Source organism: Pleurodeles waltl, chromosome 2_1 (assembly GCF_031143425.1).
Source record: "Pleurodeles waltl isolate 20211129_DDA chromosome 2_1, aPleWal1.hap1.20221129, whole genome shotgun sequence".
NCBI lineage: Eukaryota > Metazoa > Chordata > Amphibia > Caudata > Salamandridae > Pleurodeles > Pleurodeles waltl.
Window position 1 is genome coordinate 635,260,602 of NC_090438.1, and position 22,446 is coordinate 635,283,047.

The 22,446-nt window shown below is 43.4% G+C and overlaps 1 protein-coding gene across 1 annotated transcript in view; it reads left to right on the forward strand.

The window, feature by feature from the left end:
* PSMA2 (proteasome 20S subunit alpha 2) overlaps positions 1 to 21,932 on the forward strand; it is an 81,338-nt gene extending 59,406 nt beyond the window's left edge. Inside the window, exons 6-8 of the mRNA XM_069215989.1 lie at positions 4,555 to 4,628; positions 21,500 to 21,557; positions 21,636 to 21,932. Of these exons, the coding sequence (XP_069072090.1) occupies positions 4,555 to 4,628; positions 21,500 to 21,557; positions 21,636 to 21,752 (249 nt within the window). The 3' untranslated portion in view covers positions 21,753 to 21,932. The remainder of the gene's footprint in view (positions 1 to 4,554; positions 4,629 to 21,499; positions 21,558 to 21,635) is intronic.
* The last annotated feature ends 514 nt before the right edge of the window (positions 21,933 to 22,446 follow it).

Consider the following 22,446-nt stretch of genomic DNA (forward strand, 5'->3'; position numbering starts at 1 on the left):
TCAGATTTTCAGCTCTTCTCCAGGCATAGGTTCCCCTTGGTTTCCAGAAGTGTTCTAAAGTCTGGTTTTGGGTGCCCTTCTTATACCCGTTTTGCCATTTGAAGTAGGCCTGCTTCAAAGGAAAGTCTCTCGTTTGTGAAATCCTGCCTTGCCCAGGCCAGTCCCCAGACACACATCAGGGGGTTAGAGACTGCATTGTGCGAGGGCAGGCACAGCTCTTTCAGGTGTGAGTGACCACTCCTCCCCTCCCTCATAGCACAGATGGCTCATCAGGAAATGCAGATTATACCCCAGCTCCCTTTGTGTCACTGTGTAGTGAGAGGTGCAACCAGCCCAACTGTCAAACTGACCCAGACAGGGAATCCACAAACAGGCAGAGTCACAGAATTGGTTTAAGCAAGGAAAGGCTCACTTTCTAAAAGTGGCATTTTCAAACACACAATCTTAAAATCAACTTTACTAAAAGATGTATTTTTAAATTGTGAGCTCAGAGACCCCAAACTCCACATGCCTATACACTCCCAAGTGGAATCTACACTTTAATCATATTTAAAGGTAGCCCCATGTTATCCTATGAGAGGGACAGGCCTTGCAACAGGGAACATATAAAACACATTACTATATGTCATACCTTAACCATGCACTGCACCCTGCCCTTGGGGCTACCTAGGCCCTACCTTAGGGGTGCCTTACATGTAAGAAAAGGGAAGGTTTAGGCCTGGCAAGTGGGTACACTTGCCAAGTCGAATTTACAGTTTAAAACTGCACACACAGACACTGCAGTGACAGGTCTGAGACATGAATACAGAGCTACTTATGTGGGTGGCACAACCAGTGCTGCAGGCCCACTAGTAGCATTTGATTTACAGGCCCTGGGCACCTCTAGTGCACTTTACTAGGGACTTACTAGTAAATCAAAATGCCAGTCATGGATAAACCAATTACATACACATTTTGTTTAGGAGCACTTGCACTTTCGCACTGGTGTGCAGTGGTAAAGTGCCCAGAGTAACAAAACAGCAAAAAACAGAGTCCAGCTCACATCAACAACCTGGAAAACGGAGGCAAAAAGTTAAGGGAGACCACACCAAGGATGAAAAGTCTAATGCACGTTAGTAGAAAAAGCAGTTAAAAGTGTGATATAAAGAGAAAAATGATGTGCTAGCGGCTTCCAGGACCCAGGCTTTACCCCAAATGATGGTGCTTAATTTCATTTAATATTGGTCTTCTAACCAGTGTTATGTTTTTAGGTTGTGCTCTAATGAACTGTGGGGACTTGCTGACTATCTGGTCTGTGTCTACAATGTTCAGATGAAGATGTTACAGACAGAACGTATACAGTGTAGGAACCTTAAATGCTGAACATTCTATTTTTAGGGCTCTGACTGTGGCTGCAGGACTAGACTACCCAGTAGCGTGAAGCACTACTTGTGCAGTTTCCAGACATTTGAAGGAAATATAAAAAAATTCACAGAACTTACCAGACCTTTATTCTTAAGTAAAAAAGAAAAAATACCTACCTATTATAACATATTTCTGAATGATTAGCCATCCTCCTGAAGGTTTGTCAAAGCTTGTTTGCTTTTCCTAAGTGGGTTAGGAAGTGTGACCCATTGGTAAAGTTAGTTTCTGAATGTTAATGGGATATGTGGCATAGGGAAATCAGGCAGAGTTGACATTTGTGGAATAGGGCACACATACAGGCTGTGTGGATCAATTTCTGTTATTTGTAGACTGTATAACTTGGAGGAAATAAGGTGCCCAATCTAGAATATGCCTAGTTTTCCACATTAATTATGCATCTGTAGATATTTCTAAAATTATACATCTCTGGAAAGCTGAAGCACCCATAGGAGAAATTGGTGGTAATAAAGGCAAATCTTTTAATTCTGTATTAAATTGCTGCCTATATGATATTTGTTGATGTGGAACTCTGTAATTAAGGAAATATTTGTTCAGCAAACTGTACTGCTATGTCATATGTTTCTCTGTACTGTTTGTTTTGTGCAGTTTTACAGTTCAGTGCATTCTGTCATTACCATTACATCACAGTCCCCACATTGGATACTACCTTTGTGGCCATTAGTCCGGCTTTTAGTAAAGTCACTTCTAGGGCTTTTCATTTTAGATTAAAAGGAAACCACCATTTCTTTAGATTCACTGCTGTGGCCCATTGCTGTCACCTACAACATTGCAACTTTTATTTTTAGGTCTGTTTTATTGCATTTCTTTGAGACCAGGGTCTTACTGGAGTATCCCCTTTGAAGATAACATTAATTTGTCCTGGTGTGTCATGAAAGAAAGCAATGGTAATCCTGCATCAGCAGAATTATTTTGTGCACACTGATTAAACCTTCAAAGCCTCACTTATTTTGTTGATGTCACTATCAGTGGATTAGGCTGATGCCTTGCTGTGTTTTTCTATGAACTGTGTTTGAGAACACTATCTTCCACCAAGGCAGCTAGTCATATGAAGCAGAATAGTAAATAGTTTATAGCATCCTTTCATCAGTAATATGCTCCTACTGCTGTGGCAGTCTCTATCTTCCAGGGGAATCAGAAAGCTTTGGGCTCCCTCAGGTTCCTCAAGAAAGGACTCTCACAGAACAGTATGACTGTCAAGCTATGAACGTTTGTGCATGGCCTTAGTGACACTGATGATTTGGTGACTTTATCTGCTGCTCCTTACTCTCATAATGTGTGGCATCTCACCATTTGCAGCGTCGGGCTATACACAGACCCTGCCACCCAACAACTCTAATCCTCACTCTAGGTGTTGTGCTCCATCTCTTCCCTAAACCATGGGCACCACAGTAGGAAGGATTCTTCCCTTAAAAGCATTAACACCAGTGATTCTATTTGCCCCAGCCTCTGGCAAAGATGACTAATCTTTGCCACTCATCCGTCTTTTCCTCTGGAGCTGCATGGCACACAATCCATCTCTTGGCGAGTGCATTCAATTGGTGGTTCTAGCCTAATGAAGGCATGAGGAGCCGCTATACATCAGCAAGCTCTGTCAATATGGAATCTCCTTTTGGGGCTGAAGTATGTTTTGATATGTGAGCTTAAGAATGAACTCCAGCCAAAAGGCACACTGTGTAGGTCCTCCAGTGATCAGTGATTATTATTATAAACAGTGATCACAGTAAGGTTGACTTTTCAGTTTTAAATATCCTGGAATTTGGAGGTGTTATATAGCTCCACATCTCTCTCGGCATGCCTGCCTTTTCTCAAGATAGTCTATTCACAAGTTGGCTTATTTCCAATAGCTTCCCATATGGGAGCCTTATTAATTCTGAAACAAACCCAAAGCTCATTTATCTACCAATCATTTATGTCAGTTTGAAATGTGTACTGATATCCAAAACATTGTTGCATGGTAAATTACTACTTCATGCTAGGGACTTTATCAAATTTTGATAGTGTTACATGGTCTATTCATTTGTAAACCACAGTGACTTCATGCTACAGATAAGGGCATTCGTTTTCGGACATTTCAGATTTTAAAAGTATTGGCCATAATAAAAATAGTAAGACATAAATCTAATACTTTGACTCTGTAACTTTATAGTACCTGACACTTTACTCGTTAATGTAATTTCCCAGGTGATTCACATGGCGAGTAGCCATCATTCATACGTAATACTCTTCCAGTACAAATAGGATGTGTAGCTGGACTGGAGTTTTCAGGCATTTTAATATTTATAATGGAAATAGTAGTATCCAGGTGCTTTATATGTCAAAAGTAGGACCAGGACACTCAGATGGAGATGAGTCGCTTTACCAGAATGCTTCTGAGTAGAAACTTGGTTCCTAGTCATTACAGTAACCAGATTTGTAAGGTAATGATCTGATGTTTCACATGTGAGAGTATTACCATACAGTGCTTCTGATATAAATGCCATAATTCTGAAGATTATCATCTGAGTATAAACATGTGAATGACAGTACAGGATGCTTCACATAAGATGCAAAATTATTCTGAATAATCGCGCTGGCAGTGTCAGGTGAGAATCGTAGTGTCTTTATGCTTGAGGTGAGTGACAAAGAGCATGGCTCATTCGTATGCCACTGGATAGCTTGTTGAAACCAAATACTTCCAGTGATTAACACTTGCCGGACACTTTCAGTGCCTTTCACATTTGTCAGACACTTCCAATCGTGGTAATAGTGCGCTTTATAAATCTCTCTAACATTACATCCTGGGTAGTCATTAATAATCATAAAGGGGTACAACAAGTTAGTTATCCAATAACCAGTGACTATGCAGAGTGACCCAATTCATATGCATTCCTTAAAATTGTATTTTATGAACATTTTGGACATGCTGATAGCCTGGTTGAATTTGGTCCTGAAGGACTCTCTGCAAATAATCTTGACCCACAGTTGCCTTTAAAATTTGTTCAGCCTTGTTGCTAATAGTCTAAATGATGGTCTTACATGGTTGAGCTATACCTTCTTGATTATAAATAAGATAATTGTTAATTTATTCAAAAAAGTTGTACAGTCAATATTTATGTTGATTCTTTCACTTAAACTTTTTTCCATGTTCAGGGTGCCTATTTTGCATGGAAAGCAACAGCTATGGGAAAGAATTATGTGAATGGAAAAACTTTCCTTGAGAAAAGGTAATGTTGGTAAATTTTATATTGTTCTTGAACCTAACATCTGTAGGCTTGTGACTAGAGTTGGCTTTGCAAGACTTCAGACGTTGCTACAACAGGTGTTGATAGGTATCACAGTGTTTGAAAAATCCACTCGGTTATGAAAGCCCATTTTCAATGGCATGTGTGGCTCTTGATATACTTGCTTTACATACGTCCGCTATCTAGTGTTGGGTCCGTAGTGTTATAAGTTATTTTTCATTGAAGAATGTTTTTGAGTCACAAGATCGAGTGAAGACTCCTCTCAGTGATAGTGCGCATGAGCATCGAGTCCTTTGCTAGATTGTTTTCTCTCTGCCGTCTGGTTCGAATGCGTTTCCTATCGCTCCGGTGGAACTCTGTTCGGTATCTTTCAAACTTTAATTTCTATCAACGACAGTATAGTTTTAGATCCTGTATTCCCAACTTTTATGAATCGAACTGAACTTCATCGCCGAGGACGATTTAACTGTCTTTGAGGGCGTCCATGCCCTTCTTGGGCCTGCCGCCGAAAAAGATAGCCTCAGAATGATAGGCTAATGGAACACGCTCCAATCAGATTCTGTCATCGATGTCACTCCAAGTTTCCATACACAGATCAACACTTGGTGTGTAATTTGTGCCTGTCCCCAGAACGTAAGGAGGAGACCTGAAATGCTTATAGGTCTTTTCGATCCAATTAGACCCTCCGGGACCAGAGAGCACGCTGGTTATAAATGGCATCCAAGACAACAGACAACACCGTTGTCATCTTCTGATAAAAGCACGCACAGGAAGAAGTTGGACATCAAGCAGCACTTGAATGGCGCAGTATGTGAGTACACCAGCATCATCTCACTACATAAAGACGCTTAGAAAGACTTCAAAATTCAGTCCTCTACTACCAGGATAGGATCCAAAAAATACATTGATGTCTCACCCTCCGGTTCGGCACCAAAATGTATTAAGACCAAAATCCCTTTGGCATCGACCACAGGCAACCACATCCCAGTCTTTTTCGGGATTGAGTCAACCATTCGAATCAACCACTTCGGAGCCGGGGAAACAGACGTTATCATCTTTTGGCTCAGAGAAAGCATTCAGTACCGAAGATTTTGGAACTGAAAAGTACTATTGGGAAACAATGTACAGTTTCCTCTGAGGAGATTTCTTCTGTAGAGTCTACCTCAGAAGTGATGGACGTTCGACAGCGCAAAATTAACATACAGAAGGTAACATGAAGAATCATGGCTTCTCCTCCCATTCCCAATCAAAAGGATACTAACATTCAAAGAGACATTGGATACTGTGCCTCCCCCTAAAAAAAGTCTCCAAAGAAAGACAAGGCTCCAGAACAACCTCCTCCCCCTCCCCCTCACTCTCCTGTACTTCCCTCTGCTCCATCACCACCATAATCACCTACATCCTTTATTCACCCACAGTTTTCTCCACAAGCAGCAGCATCATCATCACCCCCTCATAGAGATGACTTAGGTGATGTTCCACTAGATGTGGCTCCATGGGATCTATACGACCCCATTATCCCTAATAACCCAGAACTTTCTCTAGCAAGGCCTTCTCCCCCTGAGGATACAACTACATATAATCAAGTAATTGCAAGGGCAGCTGCATATCCTAATGTGCAGATGCATACGGACCCAGTCAAAGAGAATTTCCTCTTTGACACTCTTACTAACACATGCGAAGAGTCTCAGTTTCTACCCATGCTATCTGACATGCTCAGACTCAAAGAACCTGCTAGGGCAAGAATCATCACACCAAGAATAGACCAGAATATAAAGCTGCACCCTCAGATCCAACTTTTATATATAAAATAAACACAACTACCACTTGACTCTACAGTGGTAAGAGCACCACAAAAGTATGCTGACAGTCCACAGGGGCTGCTCCTCCTCCTGAGAAGGAGAGCAAAACACTGGACACAGTGGGCAAAAGAGTGGCATTGGAGAATTGTAGATTCTCAGACATTCCTGACGAGGTCTGACCGGGCCCACTGGGACGAAATGGAAGATGTATTACACTATCTTCCACAGAAACGCCAAAAGGGAGGACAGGATATAGTTGCAGGAGGACAGGCCATATACAATAACTCGATCAGGTGTGCCATTGACGCGGTTGACACAACAGCACATGGGATGAACACTAGTGTTCTCTTACGAAGAGAACACCTGGTTCAGGTGTTCGGGATTTAAGCCAGAAATACAACAGGCAATCTTGAACATGCCTTTTGACAAGGAGCAATTATTTGGACCAGAGGTAGTCACCACTATTAAATAAATTAAAAAAGGACTCTGAAATAGCTAACATCATGGGGGTCTTATTAACTACACCCTCCAGGGGTACTTTTCGTGGACCACAATTTAGGGGTGGTTTCAACCCATCAGCACCTGAACTCCTTTTTACTCCAGGGTTTCTTTTTGAGAATCCTTTAGATGCACAAGCAATATAGGGAGAAGTAAAGCATCCACCTCTAGAAGACATCCCTCTAATACAAATCTGTGACTGTTTACAAATTCCCAGAGTACATACATCTACAGTGGGAGGAAGATTAGCAGATTTTTTTATTATTCCCAATGATACAATATCACCACAGACCAATGGGTATCCAACATGGTAATTGTCTAGAATTCATTTTCACTCCACCAAATTTACCTCCTCATTCTCACAAGACCATCTTTCTCTTAAAAGAGGAGGTATAGTCCATTCTTCTCACAGGGGCTATAGAACTAGTTCCCCTATCCCAACAGGACATAGGAGTATATTCACTATACCTACCTTCAATAAATCCTCCTCTCAAAATGATTACACGTTAAAAATCTTTATTAGATTTCCTTATATACCGGTCCAGACCCACAACAAGGTGACCATCTAAAGAGAACAATGACACACAATAGATCATGGCGTTCCAGGATGGCTGCCCAGTGTGCAAATAGCAAATTTACAGGAAGCAGCACACTGCAGATAGTGGCCTGGTAGTACTGTCTGGGCAGCTGCAGTGCGCTAAAAAAAGCAAACAGGAAAAAGAAAAGAAGTGAAAGGGGATGTAAAAAAAGAAGAAAAAAATAGAAAACTAAAATATTAGCCACTGACCCAGCCTATGGTCTTTATCATGAATTAGCCACTAGCCCAGCCTGTGACCTTTTGCATTAACTTTTCACCATAACCAATTAAGACCTACTGAATTCTGCTAAGCTTTCCAACTAGGCAACCTTCAGGCATACAGTCAGAAAATTATAAATGTACACAATCGCAGTTGGAAAAAACTTATTCAACCCCTCCTAATAGTTCACTGATTTATCAAAGTGCAAATCTTCTACCTACAGGGATTATCCGTGGCAGGACATCAGCACCAAATCCTTTGCCTGCTACATTAATATGTGAGAATCCAAGTAATACATTATCTGTGTACAAGCCTTAACATAGTGTAATAACAATCCACCCTTAAATGCTTATTGGCTTAACCATATGATTTTCACAAAAATATCAAGACATTTGCTTTTGTAAATGTTCATAATAAAGACTTTGTAAGAAACTGGATTATTATTTAGGGTGGGTGACTAACCACCTACAGGAACAACCACAATCCATGTCAGGGTAGACCCTTAAAGTCACCAAATTAACCTGAGTTCAACCCCTCCCCCTCCTCCCCCTTTTAGCTATGGCACAGACCAGATAGGCTTATCTCAGGGCAGTCTGCAAAATATTTAACCAAAGTTCCAAAAGTAGATCTGGAGATATGGATTTGTAAAGTTTTTTGTTTTTTTTAGTAGGAATAGCACCAAGAAGCACAAAGTGTCAGTGGTCATGGTAGACCAGGCCCTAGGCACAATCTGGGGCTGACTGTGATGGAGCACAAGTCAAATAGACAACACCACCACTGGGTGGTACTACAGCATGCAGGGCGTGATGGTATCTTGGATTGTGTGTCAGGAGGTTCTGTGCCTCTTGAAGTGGGTGAATCACCAGGACATTTTTCTAATTGTGAACTACCTGGCAGGATCTCTAAGCGCTAGGGCAGAAAAAAACTGTTGCTGATGCCTATGGGAGCACAAATGGCATTTATATCTAGTGGTGATGCAGTGCTTTTTCCAACAATTGGGAGAACCCTTGCTCTATCTATTAGCCTCTGTTGAGAACTTGCAGTGTGTGTTATTGCACCCTAGAGCACTCAAGACGGCTCTCTTTGGAGATGCATTCCACCTGGAGTGGAGCATTAGACTCCTGTATAACTTCCAACCCAAAACCATCCTGGCTCAAGTTGTGAAGATTATCAGGAACGACGGGTCCCAAATTGTTCTAATGGCTCAAGATTGGGCCAGGATCGTGTCTAACCCAGAACCTCCGGGCATGAGCATCTGTCCTCTGATCATGTTGCATCTTCAGGAGGATCTGCAGTTGCAGCAACATGGCAAGATCTTGCACCTAGGCCTCTACAATCCACACCCCCATGAGTGGAGATTAAGCTGCGGGAGCTTGTTTCCTTCAGTCTTCTTCTGAGGTCGTAAATGTTATTCTGGCAGTCAAGCACCCATTTACAGAGTCAATATATGCTGGGCTCACGTACAAGTTTGTGGCTTGGTGCGGAACCCTCCAGATATACCCGATGCAAGCTAAAGTGTCTGAATTTTTGTTTCTTTTGTTGTTACCCCAGCAAGGATTTGCTTTGGGCACTAATAAAGCACATTTGTCGTCTTCTCGCTCTTTTTTTTTTTTTTTTTTTTTTTTTTGGTTGCCCAATTAGCTTTCTCAGATTAAATTGCCTTTTGTGGTGGGTTTGATTAAATGTTTGCTGCATTTTTTTCCACCAAAGCTCTTTGTGATGCCACTGGTGGACTTAAATGCAGTCCTTACCTTCCTCATGTGTGCCCCGTTTGAGTCGATTCATAGTTGTCCACTGCTTCGCTTAACAATAAACTCTTTTTAATTGCCATACCATTAGCTTGGCAGGTGGGTGCTCTTCAGGCACTGCCAGACAACCCTCCTACACTTTTTTTTTTCTTTTTTCATGACAATCTAGTTATGACAACATGCCTAAAGTGGTAACACCATTTTATTTTGGACAGAATATCACTGTTCTTGTGTTCTTTGCCTCGTCTCAACCTTTTTAAAAGGAACAGAGACTGCATTGCTTGGATCCCAAGAGAGTTCTTGTTTTTATATTGACCGTACCTGGGAACTCCAAGTGGGAGATCAACTTTTTGTGCGTTTCTCAGCAAAGCAGTGCAGGAAATAACTCTCTCAAGATGAATAGTACTCTGTATTACAATATGCCATTCTTAAGCACAAGTTCATGAAACACTGGCTTGACAGTCCGATCCTTGTGCATAGGCAATTTTCCCATTCAGTCCAGCAGGACTTTTTGGTCTGAGACATTACACATCCACCACCTACAGAGGTACTGCTTTGATATCTATTCACAAGGTGAGGAGTCTGCAATTAGATGTATCCATCACAAGACTGTTACGTACCTACTGTAATGCTTTTTCTGGTGAGAACTCTTACTACTGATTCTTCACCACCCTCCTACCTCCTGGTTTTCTAGAATAGCCAATTTCCATAAAATAAAATGTCTCAAATTAAAGATCCCGCACAGATCAAGCCGATTTCCCGATGGGCTCCAACTCTGAGGGTGTGGACGAGCATTCGAAAGCAACTGTTGGTGTGCCTGGCTGATACTTATATTCTGTCCGGCTCAGAACCTCCGGAGCAGAATGACATCAGTGGAGAGCTGCACAGTGGCAGGGCTAGGGTAGCAAATATTCACAATGTGAGAAATCTGCAGTTAGGTAGAGTATCCACCAGAAAGAACGTTACTGAAGGTGAGCCACTTTTTCTTTCCTATTACACTGTGGAGGCTGGAGAAAGATTTGAGGTCATTTTTACTTTTGTCACCTTTGCACAGCCAAGGCACAGTTGACAAAAGATGCTATGAAGCAGCCTCTAAGCATGGTAATTAGTGCTGCTTAAAGCCTTCTATTTTGTTTTGGGAATTGGTTTTTATAGCATAAACCAGTGGTTCCCAACCTTTTGACTTCTGTGGACCCCCAGTTTATCATTACTGGAACCCGGGGACTCCCACTGAATCATTATTGAAAGCTGGGGACCAAATCTGTTAATATTATTTCATTTTCTAAGCAGTCGCGCACCCCCTGAGGAGGCTTTATATGCTCATGTATCAGCCACCGCATTTGACAATTACATGAGCTTTTTTCACAAAGTAGACACTATATCCACTTGGGGATAAAGGGATTCCTTCATACTCCATAGATCAGTACTCCTACTCCACTTTGGCTCACAGTAAATGATGCACAATCCTCTGGCCTAAAGGGACACAGTCCCCTTAAAAAGGTGGAGGACTGTGCAGAGAATCACTTGTACCATCTGAATCCCGGATCCTTAAAAAAAAAAGGAAATTAAAGCTAAACACTCCTTCACATCACGTTCTAAAGGAAAGATTTTATTTTGACCAGGTTCCGGGTGTTCAGCATGAAAGTAGCATTCATGCATTTAGCTTACTGTTGAGATTTTAAAATCAAATTGCCAGTGGAATAAATTCTAAGTATATATTTACTCAGTATAATCAGGCTGCACTGAATGTGCAAAAATGTAACCTCTGAACAATGCATTACGAGCCAACTATGATATTCTGGATGGTTTGGTTTTCAGTTTTTTGATGCAATTATATAATCATAAATAAGAGTATCTGATCGAGACACATGGTGTAGGAAGTTGGCTCTGTATGTGCTATTTCAAAGTAAGGAATAGCATGCACAGAGTCCAAGGGTTCCCCTTAGAGGTAAAATAGTGGTAAAAATAGATAATACTAATGCTCTATTTTGTGGTAGTGTGGTCGAGCAGTAGGCTTATCCAAGGAGTAGTGTTAAGCATTTGTTGTACATACACATAGACAATAAATGAGGTACACACACTCAGAGACAAATCCAGCCAATAGGTTTTTGTATAGAAAAATATCTTTTCTTAGTTTATTTTAAGAACCACAGGTTCAAATTCTACATGTAATATCTTATTCGAAAGGTATTGCAGGTAAGTACTTTAGGAACTTCAAATCATCAAAATTGCATGTATACTTTTCAAGTTATTCACAAATAGCTGTTTTAAAAGTGGACACTTAGTGTAATTTTCACAGTTCCTAGGGGAGGTAAGTATTTGTTAGGTTAACCAGGTAAGTAAGACACTTACAGGGCTTAGTTCTTGGTCCAAGGTAGCCCACCGTTGGGGGTTCAGAGCAACCCCAAAGTCACCACACCAGCAGCTCAGGGCCGGTCAGGTGCAGAGTTCAAAGTGGTGCCCAAAACACATAGGCTAGAATGGAGAGAAGGGGGTGCCCCGGTTCCGGTCTGCTTGCAGGTAAGTACCCGCGTCTTCGGAGGGCAGACCAGGGGGGTTTTGTAGGGCACCGGGGGGGACACAAGTCCACACAGAAATTTCACCCTCAGCAGCGCGGGGGCGGCCGGGTGCAGTGTAGGAACAGGCGTCGGGTTCGCAATGTTAGTCTATGAGAGATCTCGGGATCTCGTCAGCGCTGCAGGCAGGCAAGGGGGGGATTCCTCGGGGAAACCTCCACTTGGGTAAGGGAGAGGGACTCCTGGGGGTCACTTCTCCAGTGAAAGTCCGGTCCTTCAGGTCCTGGGGGCTGCGGGTGCAGGGTCTCTCCCAGGCGTCGGGACTTTAGGTTCAAAGAGTCGCGGTCAGGGGAAGCCTCGGGATTCCCTCTGCAGGCGGCGCTGTGGGGGCTCAGGGGGGACAGGTTTTGGTACTCACAGTATCAGAGTAGTCCTGGGGTCCCTCCTGAGGTGTTGGATCGCCACCAGCCGAGTCGGGGTCGCCGGGTGCAGTGTTGCAAGTCTCACGGTTCTTGCGGGGAGCTTGCAGGGTTCTTTAAAGCTGCTGGAAACAAAGTTGCAGCTTTTCTTGGAGCAGGTCCGCTGTCCTCGGGAGTTTCTTGTCTTTTCGAAGCAGGGGCAGTCCTCAGAGGATGTCGAGGTCGCTGGTCCCTTTGGAAGGCGTCGCTGGAGCAGGATCTTTGGAAGGCAGGAGACAGGCCGGTGAGTTTCTGGAGCCAAGGCAGTTGTCGTCTTCTGGTCTTCCTCTGCAGGGGTTTTCAGCTAGGCAGTCCTTCTTCTTGTAGTTGCAGGAATCTAATTTTCTAGGGTTCAGGTTAGCCCTTAAATACTAAATTTAAGGGCGTGTTTAGGTCTGGGGGGTTAGTAGCCAATGGCTACTAGCCCTGAGGGTGGGTACACCCTCTTTGTGCCTCCTCCCAAGGGGAGGGGGTCACAATCCTAACCCTATTGGGGGAATCCTCCATCTGCAAGATGGAGGATTTCTAAAAGTTAGTCACTTCAGCTCAGGACACCTTAGGGGCTGTCCTGACTGGCCAGTGACTCCTCCTTGTTTTTCTCATTATTTTCTCCGGCCTTGCCGCCAAAAGTGGGGCCTGGCCGGAGGGGGCGGGCAACTCCACTAGCTGGAGTGTCCTGCTGGGTTGGCACAAAGGAGGTGAGCCTTTGAGGCTCACCGCCAGGTGTGACAATTCCTGCCTGGGGGAGGTGTTAGCATCTCCACCCAGTGCAGGCTTTGTTACTGGCCTCAGAGTGACAAAGGCACTCTCCCCATGGGGCCAGCAACATGTCTCGGTTTGTGGCAGGCTGCTAAAACTAGTCAGCCTACACAGATAGTTGGTTAAGTTTCAGGGGGCACCTCTAAGGTGCCCTCTGGGGTGTATTTTACAATAAAATGTACACTGGCATCAGTGTGCATTTATTGTGCTGAGAAGTTTGATACCAAACTTCCCAGTTTTCAGTGTAGCCATTATGGTGCTGTGGAGTTCGTGTTTGACAAACTCCCAGACCATATACTCTTATGGCTACCCTGCACTTACAATGTCTAAGGTTTTGTTTAGACACTGTAGGGGTACCATGCTCATGCACTGGTACCCTCACCTATGGTATAGTGCACCCTGCCTTAGGGCTGTAAGGCCTGCTAGAGGGGTGTCTTACCTATACTGCATAGGCAGTGAGAGGCTGGCATGGCACCCTGAGGGGAGTGCCATGTCGACTTACTCGTTTTGTCTTCACTAGCACACACAAGCTGGCAAGCAGGGTGTCTGTGCTGAGTGAGAGGTCTCCAGGGTGGCATAAGACATGCTGCAGCCCTTAGAGACCTTCCTTGGCATCAGGGCCCTTGGTACTAGAAGTACCAGTTACAAGGGACTTATCTGGATGCCAGGGTCTGCCAATTGTGGATACAAAAGTACAGGTTAGGGAAAGAACACTGGTGCTGGGGCCTGGTTAGCAGGCCTCAGCACACTTTCAATTGTAAACATAGCATCAGCAAAGGCAAAAAGTCAGGGGGCAACCATGCCAAGGAGGCATTTCCTTACACATGGCTTCAGATTCCTTACTTTAGAATCTTCCACAGGCGCGAGACTGAAAGCGGAAACTTTTCTCCTATAGCACGTCTGCACATCGGAAGATGGCATTGCGGGACTCCATATCAACGTTGTCCACTGAATGTGACATCTGCGGAGTCCATATAACCTCCTCGCCGACGCATCAGCGTCAGTTACTTCTCTGTGCTTGCAACTTGGATCCGGTAATGGTTACTCTCTAAAGTTGCTTGCGGTCGACACGAGCAAGCAGGACTCCTAGGAGATCTCAGTCCCGACCAAGGAGAAGGTCGCAGGACCGCTCCAGGAGCCCCAAGTCCTCTTCATTGCACTCGAGGTCCTCAGGCCACTCTAGAGAAGAGGCTTATGAGGAACAAGCATTTGTAATGCAATGGGTCTTGCATTTACTTGAGTTAAAGCTATTTGCATTGTATAGTCCTAACCGGACTTTTCTCGTCACATAAACTGAAAAGTAAAACAGTTTCACATAAGCAAGCCGACAGCCACCATGAGTGCAAAGCAAGCACACAAAAGGAAAGAGAAGTTTGCTTGCAATTAAACATATCTGGGAAAAGTGCAATTATCCATGTAACCGGCAAAAGTGCAATTATACATATAACCGGCAAAAGTGCAAATATCCATGTAACAGGGTGGATGTCATGCAAAGAGCTCTACTATTTCCCAGCAAGATTGCGCTGCCTACAAAATAAAGAGAAAAAGTAGTGCAGAAACCATACGGAAAACATGGAGCCTTGTATGTTTTCAGTACGTAGCCGGTGCACTCGAGGCAAACTAAACACCGGAAAAAGCATGACGTGGGCATGCCTTTCACAAATGAAAACAAGCTAATTTTAAAAGGCAAGCCCACAAACCAACCAAACTGATGGGCCTGACATGGGTGTGGTTAAAAGCCCACAGAGAGATTACATCAGGGACAGAGCGGTTTGCGCTCAACCCTAAAGATTCTAAATGGACCTTCGTCTGAATCAAAAACTGTTCATAATATATATTTCTACCAATAATTCATGGAAAAAATTCTCATGGCCCCATTTGTCCCATCCTTCTCGCACTCACCTCTGTCACACCATTCATACCATACATCACACACTTTCCAAACCCCAGTTTGAAAGGATCATACACCCATCCCAAACCAGAGGGAGTCCATTCTTCTTTCTCCTCCTGTCGTGGTGTCATCAAACTGGGTTTAAAATCTGTCAACGAACGTTCCGGTGGGATTGCAACATCTCTATGCCACCTTCTTCAGGACCTCAATATATTATGTAATTGAAAACTGGCAAGACTAAATGGGAAATCTAAAATAAACAAACTTTAACGGTCATTTTCGCATTACTAGCAAGCATATCTTCCAAAGATTTATTTATTAAATAAGTTCTGCCTTAGGTTGGCCAACACCCAAGTGTATCACACATGCACCAAGATCATCATGCACAAGAACCAAAATGAATGTCACCCAGATGTATTCAGGATTTCAAAGAGACACAAGTAGTGTTTATTGGTGTGAGGCATGCAAGGTTATATGCCTACTACCTATTCCACCAAAGGCAAATCACTATAAGTACATTAGTGATTTGGATATCGGCGTTACTGCGATGCCTATATATTTATTCATTCACCAAACTTGCACACTTTTGTGTTATTATTAACTAGTTACATCTGCTCAATAACTCTTTCTGGGGCTGCTGATAAAGGAACAAACCATTGGTTTTAATAACTTGATAGTACTCTCACTTTAAAGTGACCAATGTATTGGTGAAAAAGCCAATTGGAGGCTACAGTTAGCTCTCCCCACGTTACGCGCAGTGTGGGTCCAGATGATGAACAGGTTACCTTTAATGTTTGTACACAGTCCAGTCCTTTGTTGGTTTCTGTAACCGAGGACAGACCAATCTTACTGAAATACACAGTACAGGCTGCTAGCTCTCAATGTGGGCCTCCATACACCACATGCATCTAATGCTAACCTCTCCGTAAGTCAAACACATTCACCGCACCCGTCATCTACAAAATGCACATATCTCAAACCGTCTGGAGCACTCAAACTACCGTACAACTTGGCCACTAGTTACCTTAACTCGCTGTTCCTGGGCCTCCGTACACCAACTCGCTGGTGGCCGTCTAGTCTTTTCGACTCCACCCTTGTTGTGCCCTTAATACCTCAGTCTGTCTGTGGAACACAGAGCACTCATATAAATCTTCTTGCCCCTACACACTTGTATCACACATCTCCTTTCGTTTTCTATGGCGTCCATAGTCCCCCAAAACATGGCTGGCTAAACTTTTAATAACATGTCACTGACTGTTGTTCACCTGCTCCCGCTCTGCTACCTAAGGGAAGCTCACCTCGCCCCCGACCCACACACAGGTAGAATATATCCAGATCTTCGTTGTGTTTACAGACAGCCTCAATAGGGGGAATGCTCAAATTCCTGAATGTCTTATAGGGTATTATCTACACTATATCGAGCTGTAGCACTACACAACCGCAGATGGTGCTCAGTCAAAACCTTCTAGACCACAAAGCCTTTCCATCATCCTTCCATGAGTGCCATCTTGTAGTGGTAATCAGATGTTCCAAACTCAGTTACTCAATTGACTAAATGCCTTAAAGAACAGCAAATAATCATACACATTTCCCTGATGCCTTGATTACTGTATCATAAGGAGCCACAATCTGGTTAAGGCAAAATAATATCTTCTAATACAAAAGACAATGAAATGAACAACTTTATCCATGATTACTGTCACAAACATTATAAAATGGAACTCAAGTTAACAAAACCATTTTAGTCTCTTACTAGGCCATTCCTCGTAATACCCCATATTGGGTTTTCAGGTATTGTTGTCAAGGTCCAAGCCGTAAGATCTCTTTGTTTAGACCCCGCATATTTATCTTAAGCGAGAATCCAAAAGGTTTCTTTCTTTCCATACCTTTATTTCTGAATGTCCCATTTTCCATTTAACTGTTTCTAAGATCAGCTACTTTAGTTAATCTTCCCCATGTCCGGTTTCCACACAATGTTTAACCACTGGGGCATGCATCTTCCTAGTTCTAATCGCTAACTTATGTTCCCCATAGCGTATCCTTTCCCCAACATATCCTAGGTCGCTTGGGTTCAAAACCGGATAGACCATACTAGAGCTTCTGCAATTGGTGATGTCTTTAAGATGGAATTTATATCCATTATGTGCTTCCTTTTTTCTGTGGTTACTGTAGAGTGGTAAGCATGGGTTGTGCCAAAACAATGGTTCCCCTTCACAAGTAAACCCCCAGTGATAGTACTCTGACGTGTTCCCTCATTCTGTTTTATCCGCGTATGCACTAATTCATCCCTGAGTTTGGCATTTCTTCTGAACGCAGAGATGGGCCTCTCTAGTCTCTGGTCCTCCTCATTTGTGTTCATTATGTTCCAATTTTTATCAAAGAGAAGGAGGGGTCAAATGGGGTCATGATAATTTTTTTCCATGATTTATTGGTAGAAATGTATATTATGAACAGTTTTTGATTATTCTTTTTCTATTATTGTATTATTAGATGTACATGTGTGTTTTCTTAAATGTATAAATGCAGCAGATGAGATTTATGCTGTGAGAATCATTGATGTGTACATATGAAAAAGAAATGAATAAAAGCAAAGATGTTTGTTTGAATGATGATATGAATATGTTGGGTCTTTTCACTGTAAGAAGACTGGTTGTAGAATTGTGGGTGGGCAAGTGGGATCTTCTTGTATGTATTGTATTTTTTTCCCTATCCCTTTGCAGGAAAATTACTCTAGTTTGCGGGGGTCCCCAGAACTTGTTTAACTGCTGAGAACTTAGTCCAAGCCAAGCAGAAGGGATCCTGTGAACATGACAATTACCCGCCTCCATCTCCCTGCTCTGGGTGATCCTAGTTTCCTCACCCAACACCCCACCCGTGAGAGCTTGGTAGTCCAAGCCTCAACTTTCCATTGTGCATTCCCTGCTGCTTTCCCCCTCGCCCACCCCCATCCCGCCCCAGACATGGAATCCAAGAAGCTGGATAGCTTAGGCAAGAAAAAGAAAATGTTTTTTTCCACAAGCCTAGCATTGCTGTTAATGGACACTGCATGCCTGTTGGGCCCTTATTCCCATACCTTGTTGTATATGGTTGTGCAAGTGCTGGCACAGGTCCTGGAGGAGGCCCGGGCCACCCTCTTCAAAGCAGTGAAGGACGGGAGAGATGCAGCGATGCTCACTATTAGGGGTGGTTTAGACACTGTTAACTCGCTGGGCAGAGCAGTTTGTTGAATGTGGCCTTTCTCGCCACTCCTGGCTGAGAACATTTGGCTTTTTGGGGGATGTCCAGGCCAACCTCATGGACATGCCCTTCAACAGGACTAGTCTCTTCGTTGAAAAGGCAAACTCAATGGTGGAATGCTTCAAGGACTTGCGGGCTACGGCCAGGTCTTTGGTCTCTCAGTGATACCTCACCCCGAGTCTGCCTTTCGTGGCTACAGAAGGGGTGTGCCACTGCGCCAAGCCTATACCAGTAACCGTCCTCCCATAGCTTCATAAGCTGTGTGAGGACATGGACATTGTGCATCCCGACCCGTGGGTCTTGTATTCAGTTTCGGGCTTATCCTCCTGAGCAGCAAGTCCAGGATATTCAGGTTATGTTACTGATGTTTCGGCCTCTATCCTGGAATTCGATCAGAATGACTGAGGCGACTGGCCCTCGTAGCCTCCTTCATCCTGCTGATGAATCATGCCAGATGGCATATGTGGGTTCTGTAGTGGGAGCTGAAGTTCCAGTGGGCGCAGCATCAGGGAATCTCTCTGACATGGTCCAGATCTCAGAGGGAACTGCAAAGTATCTATAGTGGTGGCGATTCGGTCAGATGCAGACTCCTCACCCTTCCCCCAACCAGATCTGACAGTAGTGACAGATGTGTCACTCCTAGGATGGGACGGCCATCTGGGAGAGGTGGAGATCAGAGGACTCTGGTCTCCTGCACAATCCAGACTCCACATCACCTCGTTGGAGCTCTGTGTGATCCAGCTAGCAATGAAGGCATTTCTTCTTTCTGTCAAGGGGAAGTTGGTGCAGGTGTCCACAGACAACACCACCGCCATGTGGTACTGAAGTAAGCAAGGCGGAGTGGGGTTGTCAACACTGTCAAGATGCTCTGCGCCTCTGGATATAGCTGGAACAGTAAGGCATAACCCTGGTGGTTCAACACCTGTCGGGTTCTCTAAACGCTAGAGCAAAGAAACTGTCATCAACGTATAGCGGATCACAAGTGGTGTCTTCATTCATAGGTGGCGTAAGGACACTCTCAGCAGTAGGCAGAGGCTTGGTTAGATCTGTTCACCTCCAAGGGGGGACGCGCAATGTAATCAGTTTTGTACATTGGAGTTTCTAAGGCGACTATGTCTCAGAGATGCTTTTTGTCTTGAGTGGAGCTAAGGCACAAATGCCAAGCTTTGGGAGATGAGCATCAGTCCTCCGATCAGGCTGCCCCTTATGGAGGATCTTCTGTCGCAGCAGCAGGGGAGGGTCTTCCACTTGAACCTGTCAACTCTCAGCCTCCTTGTTTGGAGATTGAGTGGCGACAGTTGATAGTTTTTGACCTTCCAACCGAAGTCTGTGAAGTTATCTTGGTGGCCAGGCAGGCCACCACCAATAGGCCTGCCGTTGACAACAATTTGTAAAATATTGTACAGAGGACCCTCTTTGTGCCTCTCTTTGATATTCTTCTCTTCCTTTTTGTCCTTCCCCAGCAGAGCTCTGTTCTGGGCACTCTTACGGGCTAAACCCCGTTGCTCTGCCTGACTTACTGCAGCTGCCTGATCAACCCTCTTTATTTCCCCTATTGTAAATAGGTTTTTGAAAGGCTTGTACATATGTTTCCTCCATCGCCCTTCATCATGTCTCAGTGGGACCTGAAACTGGTTCTTGCGTACCTCATGTGTGCTCCTTTCAAGCTACTTCACAATTGTGCTGTCCGGTTGTTTACCATCAAGGCAGCCTTCTTAGTGGCAATGACACCTGCTCTGGGTGGAGTGTGCTGCAGGCTTTATCATCCAAACCTCTCTATATTACTGTTACCTGACAAAGTGGTGCTTCACACCCAGGCCTTTTTCCTCCCGAAAGTGGTGACCGCCTTCCATTTGGGACAAGCTTTCACCCTGCCCACGTTTTATGCTCCTGCACATCCCTCTAAAGAAGAGGGGTGACTCCACTGTCTGGACCCAAACAAGAGCGTTGTCATTCTACCTTGACTGCACAAAAGAGTTCCGGGTGGACGACCAACTCTTTGTGGGGTATGTTGGAACGAAAAAAGGTTGGGCAGCATAGAAGCAAACCATGTTTTGATTGGTCATTCTCTGTATCACGATTTGCTACCCCCTGGCTAAAAAGCAGCCTTCTGAGAGCTTAAGGGCCTATTCTACCAGAGGAAATGCCGCGAGCACGGCCTTAGCGTGTGGAGTTCCCAGTCCTGGACATCTGCCAGGCAGCAGCTTGGGCATTCTTGCACACATTTGCCAAACACTACTGCCGGGACAGTTAGGTCCGTAGGGATGGGCATTTTGCCTGTTCGGCCCTGCAGGACTTTCTAGTTTAGAAAATTTGTCTGCAGCCCACTGCCAGGAGGATATGGTTTTGGTATCTATTCAAAGGTAAGGATTCTGCAGCTAGAAATCTGTTGATGAACAGGTTACCTACCTTCAGTAAAGCATTATCTGGTAGAGACAATATCTAGCTGCAGATTCCTTACAGACCAACCCATGCCTCCCTGCTCCATGGACAGATGTCTAGGGCTAGGGTTGCTCCCCTTTCAGGGCCCCAGTTTTGGCACACATCTGTCAGTTCACCTCATGGCTCTGCGCTTCTGCTGTGGATATTCGTAAAAAGTAACTGACGTCCGTATGCCTGCTGGTGCCTGTATTGGGTGACAGTAATGTCACTTCGGTGCCAACACCACACGGAACTGAACAAGCCACCTGACATCGCACAGGTACACTGCTCATGCAAAAGTTTCCAGATCCAGTCTGTCACCGGGGAAATTCAAACGTGAAGAATCTGCAGCACCGAAGGTAAGTAACTTGTTTAATTATACCATATTTAAATGTCCAAAGTCAAAACAACGAACTGACTGCCTGACATAGTTTAGAAGGCATGGTCAATAAATCTTAATATCACAAATGTATTACAAACTGAATGTGCATGAGTAATAAGCAGAAAGGGTAGGAAGAGAATTCACATGACTAAACATTTCTAGCACCAAAATGCGAATTTGGACAAGATGGTAGAAAAAAATGTAACTAAAACTCCCATATTTAAAGATGAGCCTTATTGTATGTGTTTAGGGGTGGGGTGCAGAAAGGATGTGAATCATGATTCTAGGAGAAAATGAACCTTTTCTAGACCTGTTGAGTAAAATAAGTATTTCTAATGTTTCAGGTATAATGAAGAACTAGAACTTGAAGATGCCATTCACACAGCCATTTTAACATTAAAGGTATGGTATTTAATTCAAGCACTAGTAAACACTATCTACCTTAAACATTCCCTGTATTAAAAACTGTTTTTGTTACAGGAAAGCTTTGAAGGACAGATGACAGAAGACAACATTGAAGTCGGCATCTGCAATGAAGCAGGATTTAAAAGACTCACTCCAGCTGAAGTAAAGGATTATCTGTCTGCTATAGCATAATAACTGTACATTAGCAAAACTGGGAATTTGTAGAAAAACATTCATTTCTACCTGAAAAGAATTACAATGTATAAAACATATAATTTGCAGCTTTTTTGAATACTTATTTCTACATGGTTTGTGTGATGGATCTTTTTAAAATGGTATGCGTGCAAATCACAATAAACAATATCAAATTAATTTAATTTTAGTTGAGTCAATTAAAATCTGTAAATTAAATATTGACATGAAATGTGGTGCTTTTAACCCAAGCTTCCCATAACAGACCAAATGTGATTATAACACAGAGGTAGTTTTTAAGCAACAAATTCCTATGTAAAGGCAGTGGGATTATTTTTGTTTTGTGTTTTTTGTTTCGTTTTGAGCTTTTAGTGGAAATGAACAGAATAAAAATATATTTAAAAAAGACCAGAAAAAAAGTTTTTTAAAAAATACAACCGGATTGGTTGTCACCTCCTAAAGAGAAAACTGAAAGTCAATTCATTTCAACGGCATTGAGCCTCACTTAGAGAAGAAAATTGCTCTTATATTTTAAGCAGCCAAGCACCTCTAAGCGTACAACATAGTGATAATATCTCATTGTCTTGACTGTATACAGAAGGACCCATAATCCAAAATGCCCAGTCCTGCTTCTATTCATTTAGCTCCTACTGTGGAGGTATGAATTTAACAAACATACCTATTATATATAACT